The sequence below is a fragment of the Staurois parvus genome, unplaced genomic scaffold (assembly GCF_062004578.1).
Source record: "Staurois parvus isolate SC_StPar_1 unplaced genomic scaffold, SC_StPar_1.0 ptg000818l, whole genome shotgun sequence".
Lineage (NCBI taxonomy): Eukaryota > Metazoa > Chordata > Amphibia > Anura > Ranidae > Staurois > Staurois parvus.
In genome coordinates this window covers 11464944-11480845 of record NW_028318614.1, presented here as the reverse complement: position 1 = coordinate 11480845, position 15902 = coordinate 11464944, and the positions used below count along the sequence as shown (strand labels likewise).

At 41.9% G+C, this 15902-nt stretch overlaps 1 protein-coding gene across 3 annotated transcripts in view; it reads right to left on the bottom strand.

Moving 5' to 3' along the window:
• Positions 1 to 15902, bottom strand: part of LSP1 (lymphocyte specific protein 1) — a 156757-nt gene that overhangs the window by 101729 nt on the left and 39126 nt on the right. The window contains exon 1 of one of the 3 annotated variants that reach the window (XM_089655070.1): positions 461 to 749. The exons of the other annotated variants lie outside the window; for them this stretch is intronic. Within the exon in view, the coding sequence (XP_089511196.1) occupies positions 461 to 516 (56 nt within the window). The 5' untranslated portion in view covers positions 517 to 749. Of the gene's footprint in view, positions 1 to 460; positions 750 to 15902 lie in introns of those variants that run through there. 3 annotated transcript variants of the gene reach the window in all.

Below are 15902 nucleotides of genomic sequence, written 5' to 3'. Positions count from 1 at the left end.
ACCGTACCGCTACGCCGATCGGTTCAACTTTACATTGTATCACAGCGTACTATTAGCTGGGTTCCATCATCACCTTTGACTTCAGAGTTGCCAACATTCTAAAAGAACTTTGGGGACCATTGGCTGATCTGTCACTCATCCTCATACAATCCGAGAGAGTCATCCATATATCCCAGGCATGCTGTTCTTCAATAAACATTAACCAATAATCATGAGAATGTTAGTAGATACAAATTGAAGTTAGTGTTGAGAAAAAGAAGAGATTTGATAAGGCGAATGATCATGATTTGATATGATCACGATGATGAAGATCATGGCTTAACTGATATGATCATGATGACTTGGAATCTGGGGGGTGAAATAATCGCAGGCATAACCTAGCGCTGTCCCCAAAAGTCATAATCGTCTATCAGATATGCGATTTGATCACTGTGGTCTCTGATTTTCCATCCTTCCTCACCTTAGTAGATTCTGTAGGCTCTTCTTGCTGTCTCTTCTCACAATTGAAGTAGACATCCTCCTAGTGCAGCTTTGTCTTCACCTATGCCTTTTCGTCCTCCCCCTATTCTTTGTATGCAGAACTGCCTCCTCAGACCTCCCACACCACACCTTCCCTTTATCAGCTCTGATCAATCGATCAGTTCCCAATGTGTCTTGTCTTTGTCACTTCCCTGGGATCATTAGTGGATCTCCTCTCCTCTCTGTAGTCCTGCTCTCCTTTCTCCTTTTTTTTTTTCAGGAAGTTTGAGCAGATGCCTTCCCCCCCTTTTGTTTCCAGCTCCCTCTCCCCCTCCTCCTGTGTTGGGAAGTCAGGGGGAGATGATATGAGGTAAGAGGAAGCTGGACCCTCCCTGGCCCTGTGTTTGGGGAAGGGGAGGGGGTGACAATATGTCACTGTCTGACTCCCCCCCCCCCCTTCCCTTACACATTCTCTGGGGGAGTCCCCTTTATCACAGCAAACATATTTTCCCTGATGCTCTAATCACAGCTGAGTGGGATTTTCTCTCTCTTCTATTGATTTTTTTTAATGTATCCTCTTTTAATACATCAGTGTTGCTTTGTTTTGCACACCGTGTCTTCCTATCTCATCGTATTGTGTGCTTTCCATTAGAGTTTCACATCACAAAGATATATATTATTCAGGCTATTGTTCCATCTGCTGCCATATTCTCACCCCATAAACATATTTACTGTTTATGCTTTTTATCGGCAGAAGAGCAAGTAGGGATTTTCTGTTAAATAAATAATCATTTATTTTAAATAATATTTAATGAAATAAAAAATATAATAGATAATATTTATTTATTGTGTCAAACCAGACAATATTAATCACTTTCAGGCAGCTTTCTCAACCTGGAGTGACAATGAACGAACAAAGACAACCTACCATAATGTATTTGGATGATTGGCAAACTCTGATCAGTTTTTTGGACTGAAATAAATTTAAAGTGACCCTGTCACTGGCTGAAAGAAGTCAGACAGCAACACTGTAGAAAAAAAAAAAAGAAATAGTACAGCTGGACATACACCTATAGATATCTTTACCCTAGGTTCACACCTAAACCTTTTCTGCAGCGTTTTGCAGAAACGCAGTGCAGTCCATTTAACTATGGGACAGGTTCACATCTCTGTGTTTTCACCCAGTGCGTTTTTTGGAAAGGGTCAGGGACTTTTTTGAACGCAAAAGGTAGCATTTTTGGTTCTATAGACTGCAATGGAAACGCTGCAGAAAAGCATGTAGTGCGTTTGTTATGCGTTTTTTATGCGCTTTAAATTTGCCTAACAACAAGAAAAAGAAAAAACATCAAAAATGCTAAATGCAACACAAAACGCAATGCAGAAATGGGTCAAATGCAACCTGCATAGGTGTGAACCTAGCCTTAAGCAGGACATAGATTGTGCAATTTTCTTTCTTTCAACCGTGGATTGCAGGAAAGAAAATCACTCTATTCCCCCATCAACACAGTGAGTGTTGATGATGAAGTCCCTCCAGCAGCGCTATTGGAGCCTTCCTATAATCCAGCAGTGATTGCAAAAAAAATTCCAACAGACTGGTTGTACTGAATTCGATCGAAGAACCAGCCTGTCCATAGATGGTTCACATCTCGCCCAGTCCCTGCTGAACTGGCCGATATTCAATACATCTACAGCCAGCTTCAGTCAGTTTTTGGTGTTGGGAGACTGACGTAGTTGCTTTTGCTGCCAAAAATGTTTGCGTGTCGACCAAAAAGTAAAACCAATCGATGTCCCATGAGCTCTACAGAACACTTACTCCAGTAACTTGCACCATAAAACAAAAGCTAGCCATACACTAAAAGATTTTTCTCATTCAGACCTGCAGGCTGAACTGGAGAAATCTATCAATTCCCCCATCCTTGTTGTTGTATTGTATGGCATTGTCAGAATACCTGAACAGTGGCTGCATCTGATTGGATGCAGACACTGTTCAGCCGACAATTCTCCACCCAGCTCTTTCGATTTTCAGATTTGATGCCTCTATGGCCAACTTTAGTTCAGTCTACAGGCTGATAGAAAAAAAATCTAACAGATTCGTCAGTCAACACTAAACAACATGTATAGACAAATCTTTTGCTGCTGCTAATTTTTTCTACAGCTGGCTGTCACAATACCGGACTATTGTCTGCATCTGATTGGAGTTGAGCTGTGTCATGCAATTAAAGTGGAACTAAAGTTCTCCTGACATTCACTGCGAAAAGACAGGCTCTTCATTGCAGAAGCGACTTGCAAGGTTTCTTCTGCAATAAGATGCCCCTACCCGCCTGCTCTCAGCGTCCCCTGGCTTGTGAACGGAGTTGCTCACCCCTGTGTGCCAGGATGACTAACTCCTGTCTATGCGCAGAAGAAACGCCATTCTGCGCAGACCAATGAAGATGGCCGAAAACCACCACACAGAGGAAGATACCAGCACCGGCAAGAAATGGGGATCACTGGAGGGAAGGTGAGTATAAATACCTTTAGTTCCGCTTTAATCCCTGGCTCACACCAATGCGTTTTTAGTGCTTTTTGCAGAAACGCACTACAATTCATTTAACATGGTTTCCTATGGGTCATGTTCACATCTATGCTTTTTGGAGCTGCTGCGTTTTTGGAAAGGGTAAAGGACATTTTTAAATGCAAAAAGCAGTGTTTTTACTACAATAGAGTTCAATAGAGAAGCTGCTGAAAAGCATGTAGTGTGTTTTTACTGCGTTTATGCCACGTTTTGCATTTTTTTTCTGGCCAGCAACAAAAACAATTTCCACTTTAACAAAAAAAACCTGATAAAAACACAGCAAAATGCACATGTAAAAACGCAAAGCACAATGCAAAAAGAATTATAAAACGTATCAAAAAGCATAGGTGTGAACCAAGCTTCAGAATGCATAGACTTTAAGGGAAGCACCTGAAAGGTAGCAAACTGATTCCTACTGCTGAGACTGTCAGCTGTATGTGGATCGCATGGCTGCCGAGCTTGTACACTATTCACACAGCCAGTGAATACATGCAGTGATTGTGGTTGGAAGCACTTTGGTTTCATCTACTTTTGCACCTGAACAACTGTTCTCCTCCTCTTCCTCTCCTCCCCCAAACAAAGCTTTTTTGCATGCATATGCAAAAAACACTAAAAACAGCTTCCAAATCACCTGACGGTATAGGCTAGTCATACACTATACAATCTGTACAATCCTGTACAATTTCCTTTCAAGTTACCAAACTACGTTATATGAGGACAGACCAAAGCTGACCATACATGGATCGAAATTTGGCTGTTTCAGCAGGGACCAGCTGATTTTCAAGACATGTATGCACGCCCTGGTTGTACAGAAGTCGATTTATAAATCAACGTCTGTACAACCACCCTGTCGGCTCTAACCTGCAACACTGATCATTGTCTTCTGATAGCAGGGAAGGCTCCCCACTGAGAGAACACAATAGCACAGCAGGAGTGATTCCCCCATCCACTTCAAATATGTGGATGGGGGAATCTGCACATACCATATAAAGGGAGACAATACAGCAATAATACAGTTCAATACAAGAGGGTTAGGAGGGTCCTGCTCCTTGGAGCTTACAATCTAAGAGGGAGGGGCTAGTGGTACAAAAGGTAATAACTGTGGGGGGCAAATTGATGGGAGAAATAGAAGATTTGGTTATTAGCTGAAGGCAGATAGGCTTCCCTGAAGAGACAGGTTTTTAGAGATAGCCTAAAAGTGAGAAGTAATAGTCAGATTGGGGTAGAGAGTTCCAGAAGATGGGGGAGGCTTTGGAGAAGTCCTGGAGACGAGCATGGGAGGATGAGACAAGGGAGCTAGAGAGCAGGAGGTCATGGGAGTAGCGGAGAGGATGGTTCAGGTGATATCTGGAGATAAGATTGGTGATGTAATTGGGGCAATTTTTCTTCATTCAACCTGCTGGTTGGATGAAAAAAAAATAGTATACTGTATGTCCTGCCCTGAGCAGGGGAGGACTGACCATTTGGAAACCCGGGGTCAGTAGGGGGCCCCATGAGATGCCAATGGTACCTTTTTCATAGGCTTTTTTGAGTTTGGGCAAGGACACAGGGGCCCATGATCCCCTATTGCCCAGGGGCCCCATGAGTTGTCAGTCCGCCCCTGGCCCTAAGCAGTCTATTCAATTAGCACGAAGTTAGGCAGATTTAAAAGAGATTGTACAATCAGATTGCGGCGTGTGGTGAGCCTTATGGTGGCCACACATGCTTCATTTTATTATCTAATTGATGTACAAAACAGCAAACCATCATAACTTACCTTTCGATCATTTTATACTTGATCTACATCAGATTTGATCAAGTTGAGCCGATCATCTAGAGCAGACATTTATTGATTATTATACATCCATCAGCAGCGCTGAGATACTTTCTTCATGACTACGCTACGATCCTATTTTGTTCAGATCACAAGATTACAAAGTTACGGTGATACCTCAACTACTTATTGAAGTCCACTTCCCCATGTGTGGCATATCGGTCAAATGGGTTGACGACTGTAGATTGATTATTCCTTCCAGAATATTTAACGAGTATATAGCCACCATTAAAGTACTTTACAGGCAATATCGGCCACTTGCAGCTTTTCATTAGAAAGAATATTGAGTGGAAAACAACTCACTTCTATCCATTGTGGTTGATTTATAGTTTTGATACTGGTGGTGGGTTGGTAGTAGGTTGCCTTGAAGTTTTTAGTTGTTTTGTATTACCAGAACTGGTTGAAGTTTGTACTGCTTATGACCAACATAAGCTTGGCTTGACCCAGGGGCAGACTGACCATTCGAGCACTCGGGCACTGCCTGAGGGCCCGGGGTCAGTAGGGGACCCCATGAAATGCCCCTGGTACCTTTTATAGGCTTTTTTGGGTGTACTTTGAGCGTGAGCAAGGACACAGGGGCCCCATGATCCCCCATTACCCGGGGGGGGGGGGGCATAAGTTGTCAGTCCACCCCTGGCTTGACCTGAGCAGATGTCTCATTATGAGGACTGGTGATAAGACATCTGTCTATCCTGTGTTACATCACAGCACCTGGATCTGTCTAATCTCCTCCCCGCTACACATCCTACATGTGGATGGCACTCAGATGTGGAGAGCTTTGTTTTCCTTTCCATGGAAAAGCATTTGGTCACCAAAATTCCACCTGGAAAATGAGTGTTTTTGTTGACCAGAAGTCTTATCACCTTCTAATAACAGATCATTTGGCTTTATCACAGAAGTTGGGCCACAAGTTTAATGGCACCAAAAAGCACATTTCAAAGGGTCGATCCACCCAAAACTAATATTTAGTTATAGGTAGAGTTCTCTTGGCGATTTGCATTATTTATATATATATATATATATATATATATATATATATATATATATATATATATATTATTTTTTTTTGGAAACTGGGTCACACATGATATGAATGATATGAGTGAGGAGCAGGCAACAAAAATAGTTGAAGATGTGGCCACTATAATGGGCTAAATATCGAGGGATAGATGGAGAAATAGATGTGTAAGAAGAGAGGGAGTAAAGCAGACAAACGGGGATACTGGGATATAAAAGGAAGGGGTCCTAGGGTGTTGAAGAAGAAGAAAAGGATTAAAGCTGGCCATACATGGATCACATTTCGATCTGTTCAGTGGGGATTGGCTGAATTTTGATCCATGTATGGGCAGGCTGGTTGTACACAAGTTGATCTATCGATTTACTTGTGTACAATCAGTCTGACGGGTGTTTCCCGAAGAATCAGTGTAGTCAGCAACATTGTATTCTGCTGGTAGGGATGGCTCCCCGCTGGCAGAATAGAATAGCTCAGCAGAAGGGATTCCCCATCCATATCGATTGTGTGGATGGGGGAATTGGTTCATTTGATTTTTTTCTGTTCAACCTGCTGGCTGAACAAAACAAATGAACCATGTATGGCCTTCCTAAGAAATGGTAAAAAAAAAAGGAGGGAGGGTGGATAAAAGAGAGATAAAGGGAGGAAAGAGGTAGAAAAGGAATAGCTAGAGGCAATCCTCCTCCCCAGATATCATCTATGAGAAAATCCACTCAGAAGTCTAGGAGCTCAGTAAGAGATCTGTGAAATCTTGTGAGGCTTTTTATATTTTAAGCTGGCTCACATTTCAGCCAATTTGCGCTGATCCAGACAAAATTCAATTTGGGGATTGCCCAGCCCTGTCGGCACCACCCAGCTCAACAAACTCAAATAAAAAATTGGTGGCATAATTGGTGGCCAAACAGGGCTGTATCTTATCAGATGCCATCAACATTCAGGTATGCAAGCAGCCTTGGGTGTTGGCTGTCAGAATACAATAGCCCAGCAGTGGAGATTCCTTTATCCACACAGCTTAGCATGGGATGGAGGCTTTTATTAGAGTTTTCTTGCCTGCAGGCTGAATAAGAGAACTCTGTGTGCATGGCTAGGTTTAACTTGGATATACAGGTTGAACTTTTTTTCACTGAACAAAAAAAACTCACAGACCCTGCATCCTGAATCCACATCGCTTGCATGGATGCAGAGATCTGTAAGTTTTTTTTGTTCAATGAAAAACAGCAGCATTCTCCCCCGGCTCTATTGTATTCTGACTCTGGGGACTTCACCACTTCTCCCCCCATCAGAGTACACAGATCAGAAATGCAGCCATTGGCTGCACAAGCTGATGGAATACTGGTTTTCCAGCAGTACCATTTGACAGAAACTGGCCAAGGACCAACTTCTGTTTAATAGAGGTGCACACATGAACCAAAAATTCGCCTGGTTCCTGCTGAACCGGCCAAATTTCGATAAATGTATACCCAGCTTTAGATACACCAAGAGTGTAACCTCTGCCACAATCTTCAACTCTGTTCTGATCCACCTGGAAATTTTGGGGTGTTCCCAATCTTCATGTTGAACTCAGCATAATATAGAATAAAACATCCATCAGGAAGAGTAGGTACTCCTCATAATGGCCATAGCAGGGGTGCAAACCCAGGAACAGCAGAGATCTCTCCAGTACAGTTCCTGAGCAATATAGGAAAATGTCAGGTTGTTTAGCATGTCCCAAAAAGTGAAATATTAATTTATGTGCCCTATAATTTTACCCTGTACAAATCATTAGTAACACCTCATCTGGAATATGCAGTTCAATTTTGGGCACCAATTCACAAAAAGAACATTGGGGAACTGGAGAAAGTACAACGAAGGGCAACCAAACTGATAAGAGGCATGGAGGAGATCAGCTATGAGGAAAGATTAGAGGAACTGAATTTATTCTCTCTTGAGAAGAGGAGATTAAGGGGGGGATATGATCACCATGTATAAATACATCAGTGGTTCATATACTGAACTTGCTGTAGAGTTATTCACCCTGAGGTCATCACAGAGGACAAGGGGGCACTCTTTACATCTGGAGGAAAAGAAATGTAATCTCCAAATATGGAAAGGTTTCTTCACAGTGAGAGCTGTGAAAATGTGGAATAGACTCCCTCAAGAGTTGGTTCTGGCCAGCTCAGTGAATTGCTTTAAAAAAGGCCTGGATTCTTTCCTAGATACACAGAATATAACTGGATACTAACATTTATAGGTAAAGTTGATCCATGGAATATCCGATTGCCTCTCGGGGGATCAGGACGTAATTTTTCCCCCTGCTGGAGCAAATTGAGTCCTGCTTTGCTGGGTTTTTTGCCTTCCTCTTTGTGGCTGAAAGTCCATGTACCAAAACTGCCATAATGAAAACAAGGCCAATTCACAGAAATTTGAGGCCTCATATACTAACCCGTCGTGATAATGCATAGTAACACATGGAACATGCATCACCAAGCTGGGGTTCCACTCATTTTGAAAGACCCACCAATATTATAACATAATGCACCTGTGTTGCAACACACTGCAATATAAAACGATGCAATATACATGATGCATGATAAGGTGTTCCATTACACAAAAACGGTCACATACAATTTTTGTCACGTTAGGGTGCATTCAGGGGCGGACTGACCATTTGGAAACTCCGGCACTGCCCGAGGGCCCGGGGTCAGTAGGGGGCCCCATGAGATGCCCCTGGTACCTTTTACATAGGCTTTTTTGAGTTTGGGCAAGGACACAGGGGCCCCATGATCCCCTATTGCCCGTGGGCCCCATGAGTTGTCAGTCCGCCCCTGGGTGCATTGGCAGCGCATTCATTTCAGTTGATCACCTTGTGATTGTACGAGGGGTGTTCAAGCCAAACCAGGACTTTTGAGATTATATAATAAAAGAACAAATTTTAAGGAGTGGAAACTGCATTTATTTTTCAACATACTCCCCTGCTACATATATACACTTATTTCTGCTATTAACTAATGCCTGGAAAGCTTCAGCATAGAAAGATTTGTCAGTACACCTGAACCATCCTAGGACAGCCTGCTTCACTTGACCATCTTTGTGTTCACCGTTCCCACAGAAAGATTAGTCTCTTGTGATATTACACAACAGGTTATGTGTCAATTATCCAGGATTAGGCATTCCAGGCACTGAATGTTCACAGGAATGACTGCTGTGGGTTGGGAACTATCACAACCAGGACCGTCACTGACGGACGTACGACCATCTTTAAAATGTTTACACCATTCAAATGTCTTACTGCGACTGAAACTTCATCACCACATGCTGATCCATGCATGCACTAACACTGTTGTCTGCCATCTCGATTAACAGTCTCTGGACTGGCCCAAGACATGTGCATCGCCTATCAGTAATAGGACACACTTGCCACTTACTACTGAATGTGGTACCACCAAGCTAGCATCCCTTTTATACCTGTAAAATGTCCCGGTTTGAATTGAACGCCCGTCATATATGTTTGATTAAAAAAAAAAAACACAATCAGGTTTATACTTACTGGCTCTCTGCAATGTTTTTACACAGAGAATTCCCGATTCTCCTATTCTTGGGTTCCCTGGAGGCGCTTCTGGCTCCCCCCTCCATGAAATGTCCCTATAGCAAGCTGCTTGCTATGGGTGCACTCGTGCTGATTCACACCTGAGCCCCTCTCTGTGCGCCTATTCACACACAGCATGGCTCACACCCGCCCCATGCTCCCTCCTACTGGCTGTGATTGACTGCAGCGGAAGCCAATGGCCCTTACTGCTGCCTCCATGACCAGTGAGGAGGGAGAGAACCAAGAGAGTTGCTGCTCTCATGCACATCGAGATAGGATTCACGTAAGTATAAGGTGGGGACTGTACACAGAAGGTTTTTTAACCTTAATGCAGAAAATGCATTCATGTAAAAAAAAAACCTTCAGCCTTTAGAAGCACTTTAATACAACAAAAATTAACACATGACATAACGCACATTAATGCATTGTCAATTCTTGAGCCCTGCCACAAATGTACCATTTAGCCACACATCTACGCAATCTGATCATTTCCTGATTATCAGAGCTGAGACTCAGATTGTTCACAACTATTGGGTAGTTTGTATAACCAATTTAAAGTAACCCTGTATTTTGCCCTTTACAGGGTGAAGCAACAAGTTCACCTTAAAGCAGATCTATGGTCAACATGTAAATTCATATATTCATTTCCACATTGTATTCCAATTATTTCTAACCTAGTCCTATAAATCTGAATGATCTTGAAGTTTGTAGACTTACCCTGTGAAGATCCCCATACATTTCTTTCCTTGAATTCTGTGGCTTGTAGTCACTATTCCCTGTGAGTAGGCAATACTGTGTCACACATTTCACAGAGCATGCCTTCTGAACTACAGAGGTTCTGAGAAGAGGAGCTTCAAGAGGTGGGGTCAGTAAAGGACTCACAGGCAGCAAAGTACCATGGGATATGTAGTCCTTAGAAATTGAAATCCAGGAAGTTGTGGAAAGAGATGGTCAGGAGACAGGCAAAACATACAAGAAAGGAGGTTTTTCAAGTAGGCTTAAATTAGATTGTGAAATATAACTATTATTTGTATTGTTATTACAAATGTTGATGTTATAAAAATGAAAATGTATGCTGTGATCATAGAACCCCTTTAAAACCCAAATAAAAAATGATCCCATACAGTGGGGTTATGCCTGTACTGTATGTGTTTTATTACTCGTTTAGGGGAACAAAAAAGAGTTTTGCGTACCTGATCCTCTGCTCCTCACTAAGCCAGTTTCTTCTCCCTACGCTCCACTGGTCTAGGGTCCTGATATTACACTGTTCAACAGGTAAAAAGTTTTGGGCATAAAATTAGCTAATCTTACATAATTTTGGGGTGCTGAAAACGAAAATGACCCTAAAAAATGTTGATTGGCTCTAGTTTCCATGATATATTCACCCATCTAATGACGTAAGCCATTCAAAATTATGATGCAACTTCAGCTGCATATTGCGCAATTGATACTGGTGACCAATAGAAAATTGCATGTATACTGAGATGATGCAATATTAGCCTTTAATTGCATCACTTCACTGCATAAAAGCTGCAGTATCTGTAGCTGATTGTAGTTCGACAGCGTCTTTACATTTCGTTTTATGCTTATATAGGCTACTCAGTAATGCCTCGAACTTGTGTGAATAAAGCAGATAATTTCTGCTATATCTGCGGTGAAATAACTTTTATCTCACAAAAAAGGAGGATAACAGGAATGATTAAGAAAGCCTACAACTTGTATTTTGGCTGCAAGATAGGAGACCAGGACAAGAGCTGGGCACCACATATATGCTGCAATTCTTGTGGGACGGCACTGGAGCAATGGTTGAATGGAAAAAAGGCATCTATGCCTTTCGCTGTGCCAATGATTTGGAGAGAGCCAACAGATCAGGTTAGTAATTGTTACTTTTGTATGGTGCCTCCAATTGTAAAAGGGCTAAATAAGAAGAAAAAGTTATCTGTGCACTATCCAAATATTCCATCGGCAATACGTCCAGTTCCTCATGGAGAGGGGCTACCAATTCCTAAAGCACCAGAATCCTTCGTGGTTGAGTCAAGTGAGGAAGAACCTGAAGCGTGTAGTCACGTGCAGTTGTAAGAGATAGCCCTTTCCTCGAATACAAGAGAAAAGCCAAGAGAAGCAAAACCGACACAAACTGAAGACAAAACTAGTGAGAATCCAAAGTATTAAAATGATTCAACTTAGCTTATGGCTATAATTTTTCTTGGTAATCCTATGCAATATATTATGCCATTTAGGCTTTGTTATGTAGTCAATATCACTTGCTTTATATTTGTGGAAAGACATCTATCTATATAATTATTGTGCATTATGTAGTCATTACGCCTATAGTAGAAAACTTTCCGTTTACAGAAAAACTAGAGCCAATTGACAAATTTCATTGTTATATTTGAACTCAGAATGTGAAATTCATTAAGAAATGGATCCTTTTGTTTCCAAAACTGGCAAAAAATAAAACTTTGTTGAACAGTGTTATCAAGGCAAAAGCAGGGTCCATACCTCTATACTGGATGTGATGACACTGAGGGACAGTCCACTGGTGGAGCGTGGAGAAGTGCCCTCTGCCAGGGGGGCAGAGGATCAGGTAAGTAAAACTTTTCTCCTCTTTGCTAGACAAAACAAACTATTAACCCTCGCAGTCTGTGCACATCCCCACTGCAAGGGATCATTTTTCAGTTGTCTGCAGTTGGGCTTTAATAGTAGTCTCAAAATGTTTTTATGCTGGCCTGATGAAATTGTGTTAAAGGTGCATATTTGATACAGGACAGAGGAGCATGATGATTTTAGAACTATGAGTATGTGTGTGACTCCCAATTGTCCTTCATTTGGAGGGACTGTCCATGTTTTGGAGCCAAATCCCTCTTTCCTCCTCGGTTGTTCCCCTTTCTGATCTTGCATACAAACCTTTATAATAAATGTATTATTAAATGAGAAGTGTAGGTTTTTGAATTTTTTTTATGAAATCATACTTACTTACAGTAGGTGGATGCAGCATTGCTCTGATGCTGCATATGCCCCTCTCCAGCTCTTAGTGTGAGAACATGACTGCTGATCGCTGAGTTCTCACTGCCGCTGTGAGCAGAGAGTGGTGACTGTCACTGGCCCTGGTACAGCTTTGGCTGCACTTCTCCTTTAACTACCAACAAATAATGTACCAAACCACCCACACAGACCTATGAGGATGGATTATCTTTCTTGAAAAGCAGGCGTAAAGAAAAAGTAGTGATGAAAAGGAGCATGTGTTGACTTAGCCAATCGCTTTTGATTACTATTTTTTCATGGTCCGTGTAATGGAAGTATGGAAGGGATGCATCCTCTGCCTACATACTATGTGCTGAATGGTGAACCTCATTACCAGCTCAGGAAATTGGGGGTATGGTATGTGTGCGCAATGATGGGATGAAAAACAAACCTAAATCCCAGTCCTTCATATTTTCTGCCATAATAAATCAGATGATGATTGGCATTTCACATTACAATGCTTTGCTTGCCTCCAGTGTATATATTCTTTTCTGTGCCTTCACTCCTTGCTTCATTAATAAATTCCAGCAATGAATCCACAGAAAAATTTCTCCTGAAAGATGGACCCCAAAGGGGAATTCTGCCTGTTATAGTAAAGCTTAATTGTATAGTATTAGTAAATCATCATAATTAAAATCGTATATATATATATATATATATATATATATATATATATATAGGCATTTATGAACACAGGAGAGTGTTTCAAAATTATTTGTGCACAACTAGAGGTTTACTGGAAATAATTGTCCATATATTAAAGAGACCCTGTCACCAGGCCTTCTATTTATCAAAAACAATCTTCTCAAGACATTAAATGTGCATTTCATATATTTTAGGCTAATTATTTACCTGGAAAAGCCTTTCATGTATAGATATGCAAGTGACACCCTATAGCAGTGGTCTCCAAACTACTGCCCTTGGGGCGGATGCGGTGTTTGCTTGCCTTTATTTGGCCCTTGGGGCACTATTCCTTTCACTGACACCAACAGTAAGGCATAATTTATCCCATTGATACTAATGATGTGGCACTGTTTTTTCCACTAACATCAACCATTGGACAGTATTCCTTCCACTGACACCAAAGATGGGGCACTATTTCTTCTGCTGACACCAGCGATGGGGCACTGTGCCTTCCACTTACGCCAACAATAGAGCACTGTTCCTCCCACTGACCCAAACAATGGGGCATTATTCCTTCCACTGACACCAATGATGGAGCACTATTCCTCCTACTGACACGAAAGGTGGGCGCTGCTCCTTCCACTTACAGCAACAGTGGGGCACTCTTCCTTCCACTGATAACAAAGATGGGGCACTATTCCTCCCACTGACACCAACAATTATTATTATTATACAGTATTTATATAGCACTAAAAGGTTTGCTCAGCGCTGTACATTATAGTGGGGGGCAGAACATGAGACAGTACAGTAACAAAACAAAACACAAGGGGGTCAAGGGCCCTGCTCTTTCGAGCTTACAATCTAGGAGATGGGGCACCATTGCTTCTACTGACATCAACCATGGGGCACTATTTATTCCACTGACACCAAAGATGGGGCTCTATTCCCCCCACTAGAATTAACTATTCCTTCCACTGACACCAAAAATGCGATACTATTTCCCCTACTGGGATTAACTATTCTTTCCACTAATACCAATGAGAGGGGACTGTTCTCCCTTCTACTGACTTACTCCCACTGGCCATCAAGCCTGAGACATTGTTTACTCCCACTGCCTCTGGGGCATTTTCAACTTCCTATGGCCACAGTCCAGCCTCCCCTAAAGTCTGAAAGACAGTAAAATGGGTCTTTACGTCATAAGACTACTTTGCTAATAATTACTTAGCAATCTCCTACAGTATCACCTAAGGCTAACCGTACATGGTTAGATTTCTCTTGGTAATCCCTGTGGGATAAATGAGAAAAAATCAATTGACTGCCCCATCCTTGCTATACAGCATGGATGATGGAATTTCCCATTGACATCTGTTGTATTCAAGCAGCTGTGACATCTGTGGCTGTCTGAATATCTAAACATCTATTATAGAATTTTAAGTTATAGTGAATTTTAAATCTACTTTTGTCAAGCCAGGTAACACCAACAAGGCCACCCATGGCTTGAATTTCAGGCAATTTAGCAGGAATCAGTTGAAATTTAGGCCACGTGTGGCCAGCCTAAAGTCCAACGACCCCTGCACTGCAAGAATGAAATGCTCTTTAACTATTGAGCCATAGCGCCCAACTTGTGGCCAGCATTTTGGTATAAGATGTGCGGCCCTCAGACCTCAGCAGTCTGTAATGGGAACATTGTTTATGGTAATAGCATTGATCCCTACTACCGCATGTAACATTTTCTTAGTTTCATATTGTCTTCTGAAGAATATCCCAGTCAAAAATATAGCATGCCCACATCCCTCTAACCCTCATTTCTTCTCTTAGGTCTGCAGTTTCTGACAGTCCTCTCAAGCATTACTTATATTGAACATTATGTGTGGCCCTTTGGTGATGTCAGGGGTCGCATTTGAGGTCCCCTTTAGCTCATAAGTTGATAAGCACTGCGCTAGAAGATGAGAAATATTGTGTAATACTTACCTTATACCTCGCTCTTGGTGCTCTCCACCATTCTGACTTGTGGGTGATCCCTTGCCATCCTCATGTACAATGAAGGTCTATTAGTCCTGCATTGTAATTGATAACATCATCATGGAGCTGTGGCCCCGAGCACCTTATAAAGGTGGCTTTAGGGGAATACTCACACAGCTGGATAAAGCCTGCCATAGCAAGGAATACGTTGAGTATTATACCGTATTCCTCATCTTCTAGAGTTAACAAGCATTTAACCCTTTCACTGCAGGGTGGGGGGCTCCACTGCAAGGGTAGTTTCTTTGTAGTATGCAGATTTGGGCTTTAAGCGCATGTTTGAGAATTATTTTTCATCCTGTTGCTTTGAATTTTCCCATCACTACGGTCCAAAAGAAACATAAATTTGACCCCCACTATCCATTAGATAATCGAAGGTTCTGAAAACAAAAATTTTCAAAAAACATTCTGCTGGTGAATGAATAGTATTATATACTACTGTATATGCAGTCCAGAGGGTCAGATCTTACTGCCACCCTGCCACAGGAACAGGTAGGAGGATACCTTGTCATGGCATATATGGGCTGCGAGCATAAGGATTGGTGCTCCTATTTATTTTATTATGTCAGGTACTTATATAGCACCGTCAATTGCTATGCGTTGCTTCACTTATGTATTGTACATTCACATCAGTCCCTGCCTTAAAGGAGCTTATAATCTAAGGTCCCCAACTCACTTTCACACATACTAGGGCCAATTTAGGCAGGAGCCAGTTAACCTACCAACATGTCTTTATATTGTAAAGCGCTGCGCAAACTGTTGGCGCTATATAAATCCTGTATAATAATAATAATGTCTTTGGAGCATGAGAGGAAACTGGAGTACCCGGAGG